We start from the raw sequence: 15322 nt of genomic DNA on the forward strand, positions 1-15322 counted from the left end.
TCATACTTCTCTCTTTCCCCATGGGATCGATCAAAGCAGTCTTCTGCCCAAGGACCCGGGCTTACATGCTCCTCTCTGCTTTGGTTTGAACATAAACAAGGCATTAAGCCACCTGTTTATGTCTGTTATGCAAAAGGATCTGTTGTGTCCTTCCTGATCCTCTCTGGCTGCAGAAATATGGGCTGGGAGTTTAGCAGAACCTATCAGAAGAATGCATTATGGAAAGCGTTAAGAAAATTTCACGTCCTATGACTTGGCAAGTGGCTAGTAGAAGAGAAGGATTAAGAGCTAACAGTATATAGCAGGCATGGGCGAACTTTGGCCCTCCCGGTATTTTGGACTTCAACTCCCAGAATTCCTAACAGCCTAAGAACAGATTGCCCAGGGAGGGGTCAAAAGATTTTCTTTATAGAAGAAATAAACAGTTCATGAAGCAAGTTGCCTGTCCATTGTGGGCAAGTTAAGAAGCATTTGATTGGTTTGTTGAAGATTTAAGAATTATTAAAGAACCTTGTTAAACTTTCTAAGCTTCTAAAGACTTTGTATAGAGAAATTCACAGGGCCTCTCAGCCGAGGCATCCTGGGTGACCCGCTGGGCATATAGAGACCACGTCTTGATAATAGACAATTGCTACAGGCCCAGCGTGTGACAGCACAATAGCTTGTAAATAAGCACCTTGGTCTCCCTATGGATGTCCCAGTCCTTAAACACTCTCTCCTTCATTCGGAAAAAATTCTGCACTTGCAGAGCTCAGGTGGCGTTGTATTTCAGTGTCAATGTTGACTTTGGTGGAGAGGTGACTGCCAAGGGAGCGGAAATGGTCAACTTTTCTAATGTTATACCATTAGGCTGTATTTCTGGCATTAGAGAGGGATTAGCTGGTGACTGCTGGGAGAGCACTTTGGTATTTGAATACATATACTGTTCTGTCACCACTGGGCCTATAGTTAGTTGACTTTTAAAAATAGGATGTGTAACCTTTGCCCAGCAGGAAGCCAGGGGCCTAAGGAGAAGTTCTCAGAGGTTTCCACTACAAAAGAATCTTCAGATGGCTATAGAAGTACAACAAAGTCTTTTATTAATGAAATCAAACAGGAACTTCAAGTCTTTCTTGATAATGTATTGGTTCTCTCAATCTTGTCCACAGGGGACAGGCACTGTCTTCAATAATGTTTTCTTTAAAGGAAAATTCCCCTTTTTAACTTCTCCCAGGCTGACTGAAATCCAACCCTCAACTGATGCGTGCTCCGCTACCGGGCCGAACTGCTTCTTGGACGCCAAGTGGACCTACCAGCAAGGCAGTGGATATTCTCCAGCTGGAGTTCTTTAGTCTTTAAGGCTGTTTTCCTGGAAATTACCAAAGCTGTGGGAATGCTTCCCTGGAGTTCTTAGGAGACTCTTAAAGCTGTTCTCCTCTGGATTTCTTTCCTTTCTGTTTCTGTTGGAATTTCTGTAACCCTGGAAATTCTTAAAGCTTGTAGCCTTTGTACAGGGGAAGTTACACACATCCTATACAAAGCTAAGCTGGCTGAGACTAACTAAGAAATGGCTCCCTTCCCTCCAAAGTCCAAAAAGGGGGCGGAACTAGGGAACCCAATGATAATTGACAGGTGGCTTGCCCTATGACTGCAGCCAAAAGAAGCCACCTATCTGCAGTGTCCCTGAAACTTAGGACTACAAACAAACATTCAATGCAAAGCAAACAAAATTGGAGCTCCTGGTACAGCTGTACCAGAACATATACATATATGTGTGCGTGCGTATACCTATGACCAGATGGTTTGCAAGATCTGGTCTTCAGTTTATATTTTTCTAAGATATTTTTCTTTCCCTCAGGATGATGAAGTTGTCCTTCAATGTTCAGCCACAATCTTGAAGGAACAGTTGAAGTTATGTCTCGCTACCGAAGGCTTTGGGAACCGCCTCTGTTACCTGGAACCTACCTCCAATGCACAGGTAGAGTGCAGAGAAAGACAGATTATGGCTCATGGATAGCGAGGCCTTATTGGTTGGCTTGTTGTCACCAGGGTCAGAAAATGGGCCCTATCCTTTTCAGAAAGTCCTGGACCAGACCTTATGGATTGTATGATGGGGGACCAGTAGAATGCAGGAAAATCTTAAATAACATTATTTACACTTTGAAGACTGCCTCAAGTTTTAATGTTCATAGTTTGTAATGGGATGATATGTCAGGAGAGTGGGCTTATTAACAAAAGACCCTCCTCATAAATGTGTTGCAGAGTAACTTATTAGCAGCAGTGTGACCCAGCACCAGTAGTCCAAAAGATTAAAAAAAAATAACAAAAACACACAGACCAATGTTGTGTTTTCCATAGGAGGCTTTTCTTTGGAGTAAAATAATATGGTTGTACTATTTACAACAACAAGGTTTCTATAATGCAAATAAAGTTCTTTATACTTCCTTCGTTGCTTCCACACTGGGCTTCTTTCTTATATAGATAAACAGCTTCGCTCTCACAGAGGTTCCTCTCACACTGAACTTACACAGGAGCTTCACACAGGAGCTTTACACACAACTTTACACACAAGGCTTTCAACATGGAGCTTGTCTTACCAAAACTTCTCATACCAGGTCTTCTCACACTCTGAGGCCTTCTCAGGCTAAGGCCTTTCTCACACAGAGGCTTCTCTCACAGACTAAGGCCTACCTCACACTTTGAGGCCTTCTCCCACAGACTAAGGCCTATCTCACACTCTGAGGCTCTCTCAGACTAAGACCTTTCTCACACAGAGGCTTCTCTCACAGACTAAGGCCTACCTCACACTTTGAGGCCTTCTCCCACAGACTAAGGCCTACCTCACACTGTGAGGCCTTCTCCCACAGACTAAGAGCTACCTCACACTTTGAGGCCTTCTCCCACAGACGAAGGCCTACCTTACACTATGAGAACTTCTCTCACAGACTAAGACCTACCTCACACTATGAGACCTTCTCACACAGACTAAGACCTATCTCACACTGTGAGGCCTTCTCCCACAGACTAAGACCTACCTCACACTCTGAGGTCTTCTTCCAATATAAGGCCTCTCTCACACTCTGAGGCCCTCTCAGACTAAGACCTTCCTCACACAGAGGCTTCTCTCACAAAGGCTTCTCTCATACTGTGGGGCCTTTTCCCACAGACTAAGGCCTACCTCACACTGTGAGGCCTTCTCTCACAAACTAAGGCTTACCTCACACTGTGAGACCTTCTCTCACAGACTAAGGTATACCTTACACTGTGAGGCCTTCTCTCACAGACTATCTCACACTGTGAGGTCTTCTCTCACAAACTAAGGCCTACCTCACACTGTAAGGCCTCCTCTCACAGACTAAGGTATACCTCACACTGTGAGGCCTTCTCTCACACCAAGACCTTTCTCCCTCTGAGGTTTACCTCAGGCTAACAGCTACTGCACTACAGGCACACCTGCTGATATAGAAGACAATGACCTGTGGTAGGTGCTTGAAAGGTGAGTTGTAGAAATCCAAAAAAAAATGTCCAGTATTAAATCTAGCAACTGTTTATCCTTATTTTGATTACTTGTATTTATCCTTATATTGATACTTATTGGAATTTGTTTAAAACTGCAGCTACTGTTGTCTTTTTTTAAAAAAACTAGTGGGATTTTATAATTTTATGTGGTTTGTTATTGTTATTGTGATATTGGTCATGCATTTATTGTATTTTATATTTGCACCTTCAGTGCTTTTGTGAGCCACCTCGAGTCCCTTTGGGGAGTTGTTGGCAAGGTAGAAATAAATTATTATTATCGCTGGGTTGCTATGAGTTTTCCGGGCTGTCTGGCCATGTTCCAGAAGCATTCTCTCCTGATGTTTCTCTCGCATCTATGACAGGCATCCTCAGAGGTTGTGAGGTTTGTTGGAAATGAGGCAAGTGTGGTTTATGTAGCTACACAAAGAAGCCACTGAAATCTGCAAGCATGTGGACAATTTCAGCAGAAAGGAGTAAACCATGAAAATGAAAAGGAGGCAGCCAGGCTTTGAAGCTGCAAGGAGTTAAAAAACTCCAAAATCAAGACAGTAAATAAAGAACAACACTCAGAAAACAGGGGAAATCCAGATAGGAAACAATCAAGGCCAGCTAACATCTCCCAACAAAGGATTCTCCCAGGCAGGAAGCAGCCAGACTTTGAAGCTGCAAGGAATTAAAAAACTCCAAAATCAGAAAGTAAATAAAGAGCAACACTCAGAAAACAGGGAAATTCCAGACAGGAAATAATCAAGGCCAGCTAACACCTCCCAACAAAGGATTCCCCCAGGCAGGAAGCAGCCAGGCTTTGAAGCTGCAAGGAATCAAAAAACCCCTCCAAAATCAGAATAGTAAATAAAGAGCAACACTCAGAAAACAGGGGGAATTCAGATAGGAAAACAATCAAGGCTAGTTAGCACCTCCCAACAAAGGAGTCCTCTAGGCAGGAAGCAGCCAGACTTTAAGCTGCAATGAGTTAAAAAAACTCCAAAATCAGAATAGTAAATAAAGAGCAACACTCAGAAAACAGGAGAATTCCAAACAGGAAACAATCAAGGCCAGCTAACACCTCCCAACGAAGGATTCCTCCAGGCAGGAATCAGACAGGCTTTGAAGCTGCAAGAAGTTAAAAAACTCCTAAACCAAGACAGCAAATAAAGAGCAACACCCAGAAAAACGGGAAATTCAGATAGGAAACAATCAAGGCCAGCTAACACCTCCCAACGAAGGATTCCTCCAGGCAGGAATCAGACAGGCTTTGAGGCTGCAAGGAGTTAAAAAACTCCTAAACCAAGACAGCAAATAAAGGGCAACACGCAGAAAACGGGAAATTCAGATAGGAAACAATCAAGGCCAGCTAACACCTCCCAACAAAGGATTCCTCCAGGCAGGAATCAGACAGGCTTTGAAGCTGCAAGGAGTTAAAAAACTCCTAAACCAAGACAGCAAATAAAGAGCAACACCCAGAAAACGGGAAATTCAGATAGGAAACAATCAAGGCCAGCTAACACCTCCCAACGAAGGATTCCTCCAGGCAGGAATCAGACAGGCTTTGAGGCTGCAAGGAGTTAAAAAACTCCTAAACCAAGACAGCAAATAAAGAGCAACACCCAGAAAACGGGAAATTCAGATAGGAAACAATCAAGGCCAGCTAACACCTCCCAACAAAGGATTCCTCCAGGCAGGAATCAGACAGGCTTTGAAGCTGCAAGGAGTTAAAAAACTCCTAAACCAAGACAGCAAATAAAGAGCAACACCCAGAAAACGGGAAATTCAGATAGGAAACAATCAAGGCCAGCTAACACCTCCCAACAAAGGATTCCGCCAGGCAGGAATCAGACAGGCTTTGAGGCTGCAAGGAGTTAAAAAACTCCTAAACCAAGACAGCAAATAAAGAGCAACACCCAGAAAACGGGAAATTCAGATAGGAAACAATCAAGGCCAGCTAACACCTCCCAACAAAGGATTCCTCCAGGCAGGAATCAGACAGGCTTTGAGGCTGCAAGGAGTTAAAAAACTCCTAAACCAAGACAGCAAATAAAGAGCAACACCCAGAAAACGGGAAATTCAGATAGGAAACAATCAAGGCCAGCTAACACCTCCCAACAAAGGATTCCTCCAGGCAGGAATCAGACAGGCTTTGAAGCTGCAAGGAGTTAAAAAACTCCTAAACCAAGACAGCAAATAAAGAGCAACACCCAGAAAACGGGAAATTCGGATAGGAAACAATCAAGGCCAGCTAACACCTCCCAACAAAGGATTCCGCCAGGCAGGAATCAGACAGGCTTTGAGGCTGCAAGGAGTTAAAAATCTCCTAAACCAAGACAGCAAATAAAGAGCAACACCCAGAAAACGGGAAATTCAGATAGGAAACAATCAAGGCCAGCTAACACCTCCCAACAAAGGATTCCTCCAGGCAGGAATCAGACAGGCTTTGAGGCTGCAAGGAGTTAAAAAACTCCTAAACCAAGACAGCAAATAAAGAGCAACACGCAGAAAACGGGAAATTCAGATAGGAAACAATCAAGGCCAGCTAACACCTCCCAACAAAGGATTCCTCCAGGCAGGAATCAGACAGGCTTTGAAGCTGCAAGGAGTTAAAAAACTCCTAAACCAAGACAGCAAATAAAGAGCAACACGCAGAAAACGGGAAATTCAGATAGGAAACAATCAAGGCCAGCTAACACCTCCCAACAAAGGATTCCTCCAGGCAGGAATCAGACAGGCTTTGAAGCTGCAAGGAGTTAAAAAGCTCCTAAACCAAGACAGCAAATAAAGAGCAACACCCAGAAAACGGGAAATTCAGATAGGAAACAATCAAGGCCAGCTAACACCTCCCAACAAAGGATTCCTCCAGGCAGGAATCAGACAGGCTTTGAGGCTGCAAGGAGTTAAAAAACTCCTAAACCAAGACAGCAAATAAAGAGCAACACCCAGAAAACGGGAAATTCAGATAGGAAACAATCAAGGCCAGCTAACACCTCCCAACAAAGGATTCCTCCAGGCAGGAATCAGACAGGCTTTGAGGCTGCAAGGAGTTAAAAAACTCCTAAACCAAGACAGCAAATAAAGAGCAACACCCAGAAAACGGGAAATTCAGATAGGAAACAATCAAGGCCAGCTAACACCTCCCAACAAAGGATTCCTCCAGGCATGAATCAGACAGGCTTTGAGGCTGCAAGGAGTTAAAAAACTCCTAAACCAAGACAGCAAATAAAGAGCAACACCCAGAAAACGGGAAATTCAGATAGGAAACAATCAAGGCTAGCTAATGCCTCCCAACAAAGGATTCCCCCAGGCAGGACGCAGCCAGACTTTGAAGCTGCAAAGAGTTTAAAAAAACCCTCCAAAATCAGAATAGTAAATAAAGAGCAACACTCAGAAAATAGGAAAATTCCAGACAGTAAAAAGCTAACACCTCCCAACAAAGGATTCCTCCAGGCAGGAAGCAGCTAGGCTTTGAAGCAGCAAGGCTATTCAATACTAACCAAGCTGGTCAGTTGCAACATCCACACTTGCCTCAAACAGACAAGAATTACTGGGTTGTTGTAGGTTTTTTCGGGCTATATGGCCATGGTCTAGAGGCATTCTCTCCTGACGTTTCGCCTGCATCTATGGCAAGCATCCTCAGAGGTAGTGAGGTCTGTTGGAACTAGGAAAAAGGGTTTATATATCTGTATAACAAGAGTTATTTCTCCCACACTGGACATCATTCCACAGATATATCCAACAGATGTCACAACCTCTGAGGATGCCTGCCATAGATGTGGGTGAAACATCAGGAGAAATGCTTCTGGAACATGGCCAGACAGAGCGGAAAACTCATAGCAACTCAATAAATGCAACCTTTGTTAGTTAATACACTGTATAAGACAATTTTGTATGAGGATGCTGAAATAATGAAACAACTCTTGTGTTCTCCCTACGTACAGAAAGTCCCTCCGGACCTGGCGATATGTTGCTTCAGCCTGGAGCAGTCCTTGTCAGTGCGTGCGCTGCAGGAGATGCTGGCCAACACAGTAGAGGTAGGCTCCGAGGTAGGCGCTGTGGACTTTCTTTTGGGACCGTACTGCAAGAGAGGATGCGTGGAGGAAGGGACACGCTTGGAACATGTCAACAAGCCTGCAAGCCAGACCTTGGGAAACCCATGGTTACAACTCCCAGAGTTCCCCAGGCAGCCATGACTGGAGGATTCTGGGCATGATAGTAGAAGAAGTAACTTTTTCTGAGCTCTGGAATTAGGCAACAAGAAATCATTCCACCCATATATCTATCTGCATTGAAATCACCTTTTAAAATGGAAGATCCAGGTGATGGGATTCACAGATGATTGCATTCTATGTGTTTTCGTTCACCTGTGACCCTTCTCCCAAACCTGGTTTGTTTACAACTTCAATGTGAACTGGTAAAACACTCTTAAAACTTTTTAGAACTTGCTTCTTAAGTCTTTTCTGTACAACTGGGTGATTAATCAGTGATGAATTGCCTCTAATTGTTCCTTATTTAATGGGATTTCATTATCTGCCAGGGATATACCGTATATACTTGAGTATAAGCCGACCCGAATATAAGTCGAGGCACCTAATTTTATCACAAAAAACTGGGAAAACGTATTTATTCGAATATAAGTTGAGGGTGGGAAATGGAGTGGCTATGGGTAAATTTCCAAATACCAATAAAATGACATTAATTGAGGCATCAATAGTTAAATGTTTTTTGCATATTTGCATAAAACTGTAATTTAAGGTAAGACTTCAATCCAACTCTGATTAAATCATTATTCTAACCTTCTTCAAGGTAAATGTGTTTATGTAGCCTTCCAATAATAATAAAGAGTAAAATTAATAAATGTAATAAAAATAATAATAGAGAAAAATAATAAATGTAATAATAATGGTGTAAAATAATAAATGGAATAGTAGCAATAATAGAGTAAAATAATACTTGTAATAATAACAAATGGAGTAAAATAATAAATGTAATAACAACAACAATAATAGAGTAAAATAATAACTGTAATAGTAATAATAAATAGAGTAAAGTAATAAATGTAATAATAACAATAAATAGAGTAAAATAACGTAATAGTAACAATAATAGAGTAAAATAATAAATGTAATAATAACAATAATAATAGAATAAAATAATTAATTTAATAGTAATAATAAATAGAGTAAAATATAAATGTAATAATAATGGAGTAAAATAATAAATGTAATAGTAACATATAAATGTAATAATAACAATAATAAATAGGGGAAAATAATAAATTTAATAGTAGCAAAAATAGAGTAAAATAATAAATGTAATATTAAAATATAAATGTAATAATAACAATAATAAATAGAGTAAAGTAATAAATGTAATAATAATGGTGTAAAATTATAATTGTAATAGTAACAATAATAGTGTAAAATAATAAATGTAATAATAACAGTAATAATTAGAGTAAAATAATAAATGTAATAGTAAAATAATAAATGTAATAATAACAATAATAATTAGAGTAAAATAATAAATGTAATAATAATGAAGTAAAATAATAAATGTAATAGTAGCAATAATAGAGTAAAATAATAAATGTAATAATGATGGAGTAAAATAATAAATGTAATACTAACAAATAGAGTAAAATAATAGATGTAATAGTAAAATAATAAATGTAATAATAACAATAAATAGAGTAAAATAATAAATGTAATAATAATGGAGGAAAATAATAAATGTAATAGTAATAATAAATAGAGGAAAATAATAAATGTAATAATAACAATAATAATAGAGTAAAATAATAAATGTAATAGCAATAACAAATGGAGTAAAATAATAAATGTAATAGTAATAAATAGAGTAAAATAATAAATGCAATAATAATAAATGGAGTAAAATAATAAAAGTAATAGCAATAATAGAGTAAAATAATAAATGTAATAATAGCAAATGGAGTAAAATAATAAATGTAATAGTAATAATAAATAGAGTAAAATAATAAATGTAATAATAACAACAATACTAGAGTAAAATAATAAATGTAAATATAATAATAGAGTAAAATAATAAATGTAATAATAGCAACAATAATTAGAGTAAAATAATAAATATAATAGTAAAATATAAATGTAATAATAACAATAATAAATGGAGTAAAATAATAAATGTAATAATAATGGAGGAAAATAATAAATGTAATAGTAACAATAAATAGAGTAAAATAATAAATGTAATAGTAATAATAATGTAAAATAAATGTAATAGCAATAATAAATAGAGTAAAATAATAAATGTCATAATAATAGAGTAAAATAATAAATGTAATAGTAATAATAAATAGAGTAAAATAATAAATGTAATAGTAATAATAATGTAAAATAAATGTAATAGCAATAATAAATAGAGTAAAATAATAAATACAATAGTAGCAATAATAATAGAGTAAAATAATAAATGTAATAGTAATAATAAATAGAGTAAAATAATAAATGTAATAATAACAAATGGAATAAAATAATAAATGTAATAATAACAATAGAGTAAAATAATAAAAGTAATAGCGATAATAGAGTAAAATAATAAATGTAATAATAGCAAATGGAGTAAAATAATAAATGTAATAGTAATAATGAATAAGTAAAATAATAAATGTAATAATAACAACAATAATAGAGTAAAATAATAAATGTAAATGTAATAATAGAGTAAAATAATAAATGTAATAATAGCAACAATAATTAGAGTAAAATAATAAATATAATAGTAAAATATAAATGTAATAACAATAATAAATAGAGTAAAATAATAAATGTAATAATAATGGAGTAAAATAATAAATATAATAGTAACAATAGAGTAAAATAATAAATGTAATAATAACAATAATAATAATTAGAGTAAAATAATAAATGTAATAGTAAAATATAAATGTTATAATAACAATAATAAATAGAGTAAAATAATAAATGTAATAGTAGCAATAATAGAGTAAAATAATAAATGTAATAATAACAAATTTAGTAAAATAATAAATGTAATAATAACAATAGTATAGAGAAAAATAATAAATGTAATAATAGGATAAACTAATAAATGTAGTAATAATAATAAATAGAGAAAATAATAAATTTAATAAAAATAATAGTAATAACCCAGTAAAATAAAAAATAACTTTGACTTGAGTATAAGCCAAGGGGGACTTTTTCAGCCTAAAAAAGAGCTGAAAAACTAATCTTATGCTCGAGTATATACGGTAGTTTGCTGGGTTTTCTTTCTTTGTGAGGGTTGTTGTTGTGTATATAGGAACAGTACTATTTTATTCTGAACGAGAAAGGGGAAAGCCAGTGGTAATCGGGGATGAGCAGTGAAAGGGGAAGTATCTAAGGGACGTATGCTTGTGTGAGTGGGTGGAACTACTTCTCTGGGGTGCCGACTGGGATAGCTGACCGCTACCAAATATTCCTGATAGCCCTGTTTGCATATGGCCTGAAATTTCAAGAGTGGTTCATCTTTTCTTCCTCTTCTTTCCTTTGGCTTCTCAATTCTGCCGGCCGACCCTCTAGGGTGTTGACTTGGACAAGTGGGTAGGTTGCCGTCTTCAGTGCCGTGATCCTGTCCACATCCTTCCTTTCTTAAACCCTCTTCCATCTCCTTACCTTGTTTTGGTGTGCGTACCCATCTCCCTCTCCTGGGGGTTCCTCACACCCCAAGTTTTGCAACATCTTTTAGTGAATGGTCAAAGAATAGGAAAGCCATCTGATCTCACCGGGAAGATGATTTCACACACTGAATATCATAATAGAGAAGTCTCTTTTAGACAGAAATGAATGCATGTGATAGGTTTAGACACAAGGGCATATTATATCTTTAGCATGAATTGGACATTGAAAGCCCCCCCCCCCCCCCCTCAAATCCCACTTCTTGGAATCTTCTCTTAGGAGTAGAAAGGAAACCACAATAATTTTAACTCTCAATTGGTGGTCATCCCTGTTCGGCGAGTGGGCTTATTAACAAAAGACCCTCCTCATAAATGCACAGTAGAGTAACTTATTAGCAGCAGTGTGACTCACCACCAGTAGCCCAAAGTGATAAAAAGAACAAACACACACATACCAATGTTATCTCTTCCTTAGGAGGCTATTCTTTATAGTAAAGTAATATGGTTGCACTATTTACAAAAGCAATATTTCCACAATACGAGCAAAGTTCTTTATACCTCCTTCTTTGCTTCCACGTTGGGCTTCTTTCTCATGTAGATAAACATCTTCACTCTCACAGAGACTCTTCTCACACCGAACTTACACAGAAGTTTCACACAGTAACTTTTTTACACACAGCAGCCTTCACACTAGAGCTTTACACACAATGGCCTTCAACCTGGGGCTTCTCTCACCTAAGTGTTCTCTCACACTGAGGTCTTCTCATACTGAAGCCTTTCTCCCACTGAGGGTTCTGTCAGACTGAGGCCTTCTTTCCACTGAGTCCTTCTCCCACTGAGGGTTCTATCAGACAGAAGCCTTTCTCTCATTGAGGCCTACCTCACACTGAGGGTTCTGTCAGACTGAGGCCATTGTCCCACTGAGGCCGTCTCACATTGAGGGCTCTGTCAGACTGAGGCCTTTCTCCCACTGAGGGCTACCTCACACTGAGGATTCTGTCAGACTGAGGCCTTTCTCCCACTGAGGCCTTTCTCCCACTAAGGCCTTCTCACGCTGAGGGCTCTGTCAGACTGAGACCTTTCTCCCACTGAGGCCTACCTCACACTGAAGGTTCTCTCAGTGAGACCTTTCTCCCACTGAGGCCTTCTCACACTGAGGGCTCTGTCCGATTGAGGCCTTTCTCCCACTGAGGCCTTCTCACACTGAGGGCTCTGTCAGACTGAGACCTTTCTCCCACTGAGGCATACCTCACACTGACGGTTCTGTCAGTGAGACCTTTTTCCCACTGAGGCCTTCTCACACTGAGGACTCTGTCAGACTGAGGCCTGACACTGAGGCCTTCTCTCACTGAGGCCTTCTCCCACTGACGGTTCTGTCAGACTGAGGCCTTTCTCCCACTGAGGGCTACCTCACACTGAGAGTTCTGTCAGACTGAGGCCTTTCTCCCACTGAGGGCTACCTCACACTGAGAGTTCTGTCAGACTGAGGCCTACCTCACACTGAGGTGAACTAACACTGAGGACTTCTAAGCTACATTCACACCTGCTTATATTGAACTATAGCTTTTGCTGAGTCATTGCATTCATTTAACCATTTCAGTGATTTTTTAATAATTCTGACAACTCCCTCCCTCATATAAATAGGAAAATAATTAGTTGGGTATTATTTTTTTCTCTTACGTTTGAGAGCCTCATAGTAGGTTATCACAGAAAATTATAGCAGAACTCAAGGGAGAGCCCCAAGTTTGCACATACCTGGTTTATATCAATTCCATATAGTTTGGTGGACAAACTAGACTTGTCAAATATCTGATTACGTCATTCACTAAGGTTAATGAAAGACAAAATGATTCCAGGTCTTTCCAAGTCTTTCCGCCTCTGAAACTTGGTGGAACCCCCTTGACCCCCTAAATAATCCTTCCATCCTTCCTTCTCCCACTCAGACTCTCCGTCCTTCGCTCCATCTTTCCCACACTCCTCCTTTCCTGCTAGACGTCCCATCCTTGGCTGTGGTTTCCTTTGCCTCCACCCAGCCCACCCTATTCTCTTTTCACCGCATGGTCCCTCCACGTGAATAGGGAGTGCACCTCCTGCAAGTTGGTGGTAGAGCCACATTGGGATGAAACGTGACATGGCCTTTGCACCACGAGATGGAGCTTTGTGTTGAGAAAAGACTTTCTTCCAAATGTGTTTGATGGAATGGTCTCATAAGCCACCATGGATCTACGGTGGGCAGCGGGTATAATATCAAACCTACACATGAAATCTAAGAGGACAAAGGTGGTGTGAATACAATCAGATACAGATTTATTTTAATTGACCCATCTTCTTCATGAGAGATGAAGGAGATACTACTTCCCAAAAATATTGCCATTACATCTTGGTAAAAGCATGACCTGTTAAGAGTCATAACCTTTTTGGAAAATGGCAGTAAATAAGTAAAGTTTATTACGGCCGATGACCAGATCATAACAGGGGGACCTAGTCCCGTACATCCACATCAAACCCAAGGGGTTATAGACTTCAAACTTCAACAAATTTTAAAATCTAAGCTAAAAAATTATTTATTTATTTATTTACATTATTTCTATCTCGCCCATATCAGCCCGAAGGTGACTCAGGGCAGCATACACAGTCGGCACAATTCAATGCCATAAAAAACACATACATTGATAAAGCAAAAAAGAAACATTATAGTACATTTAAACATAAAGACAGTGCATAATAACAATTTAAAAATCTATGTCCTCTCGTTCAAATCCTCATCCGTTCCATCGTCTTGGCCATTCTTGGGTCATTTTCTGATTCAAGTTTGTCTATTTATCCCGAGGTTCCGAATGCTTGCTCGAAGAGCCAAGTTTTTACTCTTTTTTTGAAAGGTCAGGAGGAAGGGGGCTGATGTAATATCCCCAGGCAGGGAGTTCCACAGCCGAGGGGCCACCACAGAGAAGGCCCTGTCTCTCGTCCCCACCAGATGTGCTTGCGAAGCAGGTGGGATCGAGAGGAGGGCCTCCTCGGACGATCTCAAGTTCCTGGAGGGTTCGTAGGAAGAGATGCGTTCGGATAGATAAGCTGGGCCAGAACAGTTTAGGGCTTTATAGGCTAAAGCCAGCACTTTGAATTGAGCCCGGTAGCTAACTGGCAGCCAGTGGAACTGATGCAACAGAGGAGTTATGTGCTCCCTGAGCGCCGCTCCTGTTAACAACCTGGCTGCCACATGCTGGACCATTTGAAGCTTCTGGGCCGTCTTCAAAGGTAACCCCACTTAGAGCGCATTGCAGTAATCTATACGGGATGTAACCAGAGCATGGACTACCGTGGCCAAGTCAGACAAGTAGTTATTAAAACCTAACTCAACCCATGAGATTATCCTAACGCAGTCTAAAGAAAGGTAATGGGGATAGCACCGGGGAGGGGGGGACTATCCAACCCTGTAAATATTAGTCTATATCTGATTTCCCATCTATATTCCAGAGGTGAAGCTTATAAATAATAATAATAATAATAATAATAATAATAATAATAATAATAAACCTTTATTTATACCCCGCTACCATCTCGCGCAGGACTCGGTGCGGCTTACAAAAGGCCGAGCCCAAATACATCATAAAAACATAACAACATCAATACAACAATAAATAACTCATAACAAAACAAAAAACAATACAGTAGTGACACAACACATTTAAAAACCTGTGGCAAGGCCAAGTGCAAGAGTTAAAATTAAGAATGCTGGGCAAGAAGCTTAGGTCTTTTAACCCTCAATCATCGTCCGCCGAATTTTAATCGCAGCTGTGCAGAACTTAGCGACAGTGTACGTCACAGCCGAGTTTGTGCCTGAGAGCAGCAGAGCTACATAGAATTGTCCAGAGCGCCCTGTGTATTTAATTGTCCATGGCGAGATGAGACGAGATTGAATATCTCTATAAAACAGGAACTGCAGAAGCACGTGCTCCGTTGTTTCTATGTGACCTGAGTCACAGGGACATAGCCTCTCAGAGTATGGGGTCTTCTGGTAATGACCTTCCAGTACGGCAGAAGGAAGCGCATGGCATCGTGCCAAGGGGAAGGGGAGAATTTTTCAACCTAAAAAAAGAACTGAAAAAGTAGGCTTATACTCGAGTATATACAGTAAATATATTGACCAAAATCTCTGTGGATCTAACTAGTAGAGCTTTT

The 15322-nt window shown here is 39.2% G+C and overlaps 1 protein-coding gene across 15 annotated transcripts in view; it reads left to right on the top strand.

Annotated features, from left to right (window-relative positions):
• The window catches only part of LOC137094954 (ryanodine receptor 1-like), a 259348-nt gene that overhangs the window by 52132 nt on the left and 191894 nt on the right, over window positions 1-15322 (top strand). For 8 of the 15 annotated variants that reach the window (XM_067460970.1, XM_067460976.1, XM_067460973.1 and 5 more), the window contains exons 2-4: window positions 1838-1957; window positions 7428-7532; window positions 11049-11069. In XM_067460970.1, coding sequence (XP_067317071.1) covers window positions 1838-1957; window positions 7428-7532; window positions 11049-11069 — 246 coding nt within the window. The remainder of the gene's footprint in view (window positions 1-1837; window positions 1958-7427; window positions 7533-11048; window positions 11070-15322) is intronic. The other 7 variants (XM_067460974.1, XM_067460984.1, XM_067460981.1 and 4 more) reach the window with 2 other exon arrangements.

The sequence above is a fragment of the Anolis sagrei genome, chromosome X (genome assembly GCF_037176765.1).
Source record: "Anolis sagrei isolate rAnoSag1 chromosome X, rAnoSag1.mat, whole genome shotgun sequence".
Lineage (NCBI taxonomy): Eukaryota > Metazoa > Chordata > Lepidosauria > Squamata > Dactyloidae > Anolis > Anolis sagrei.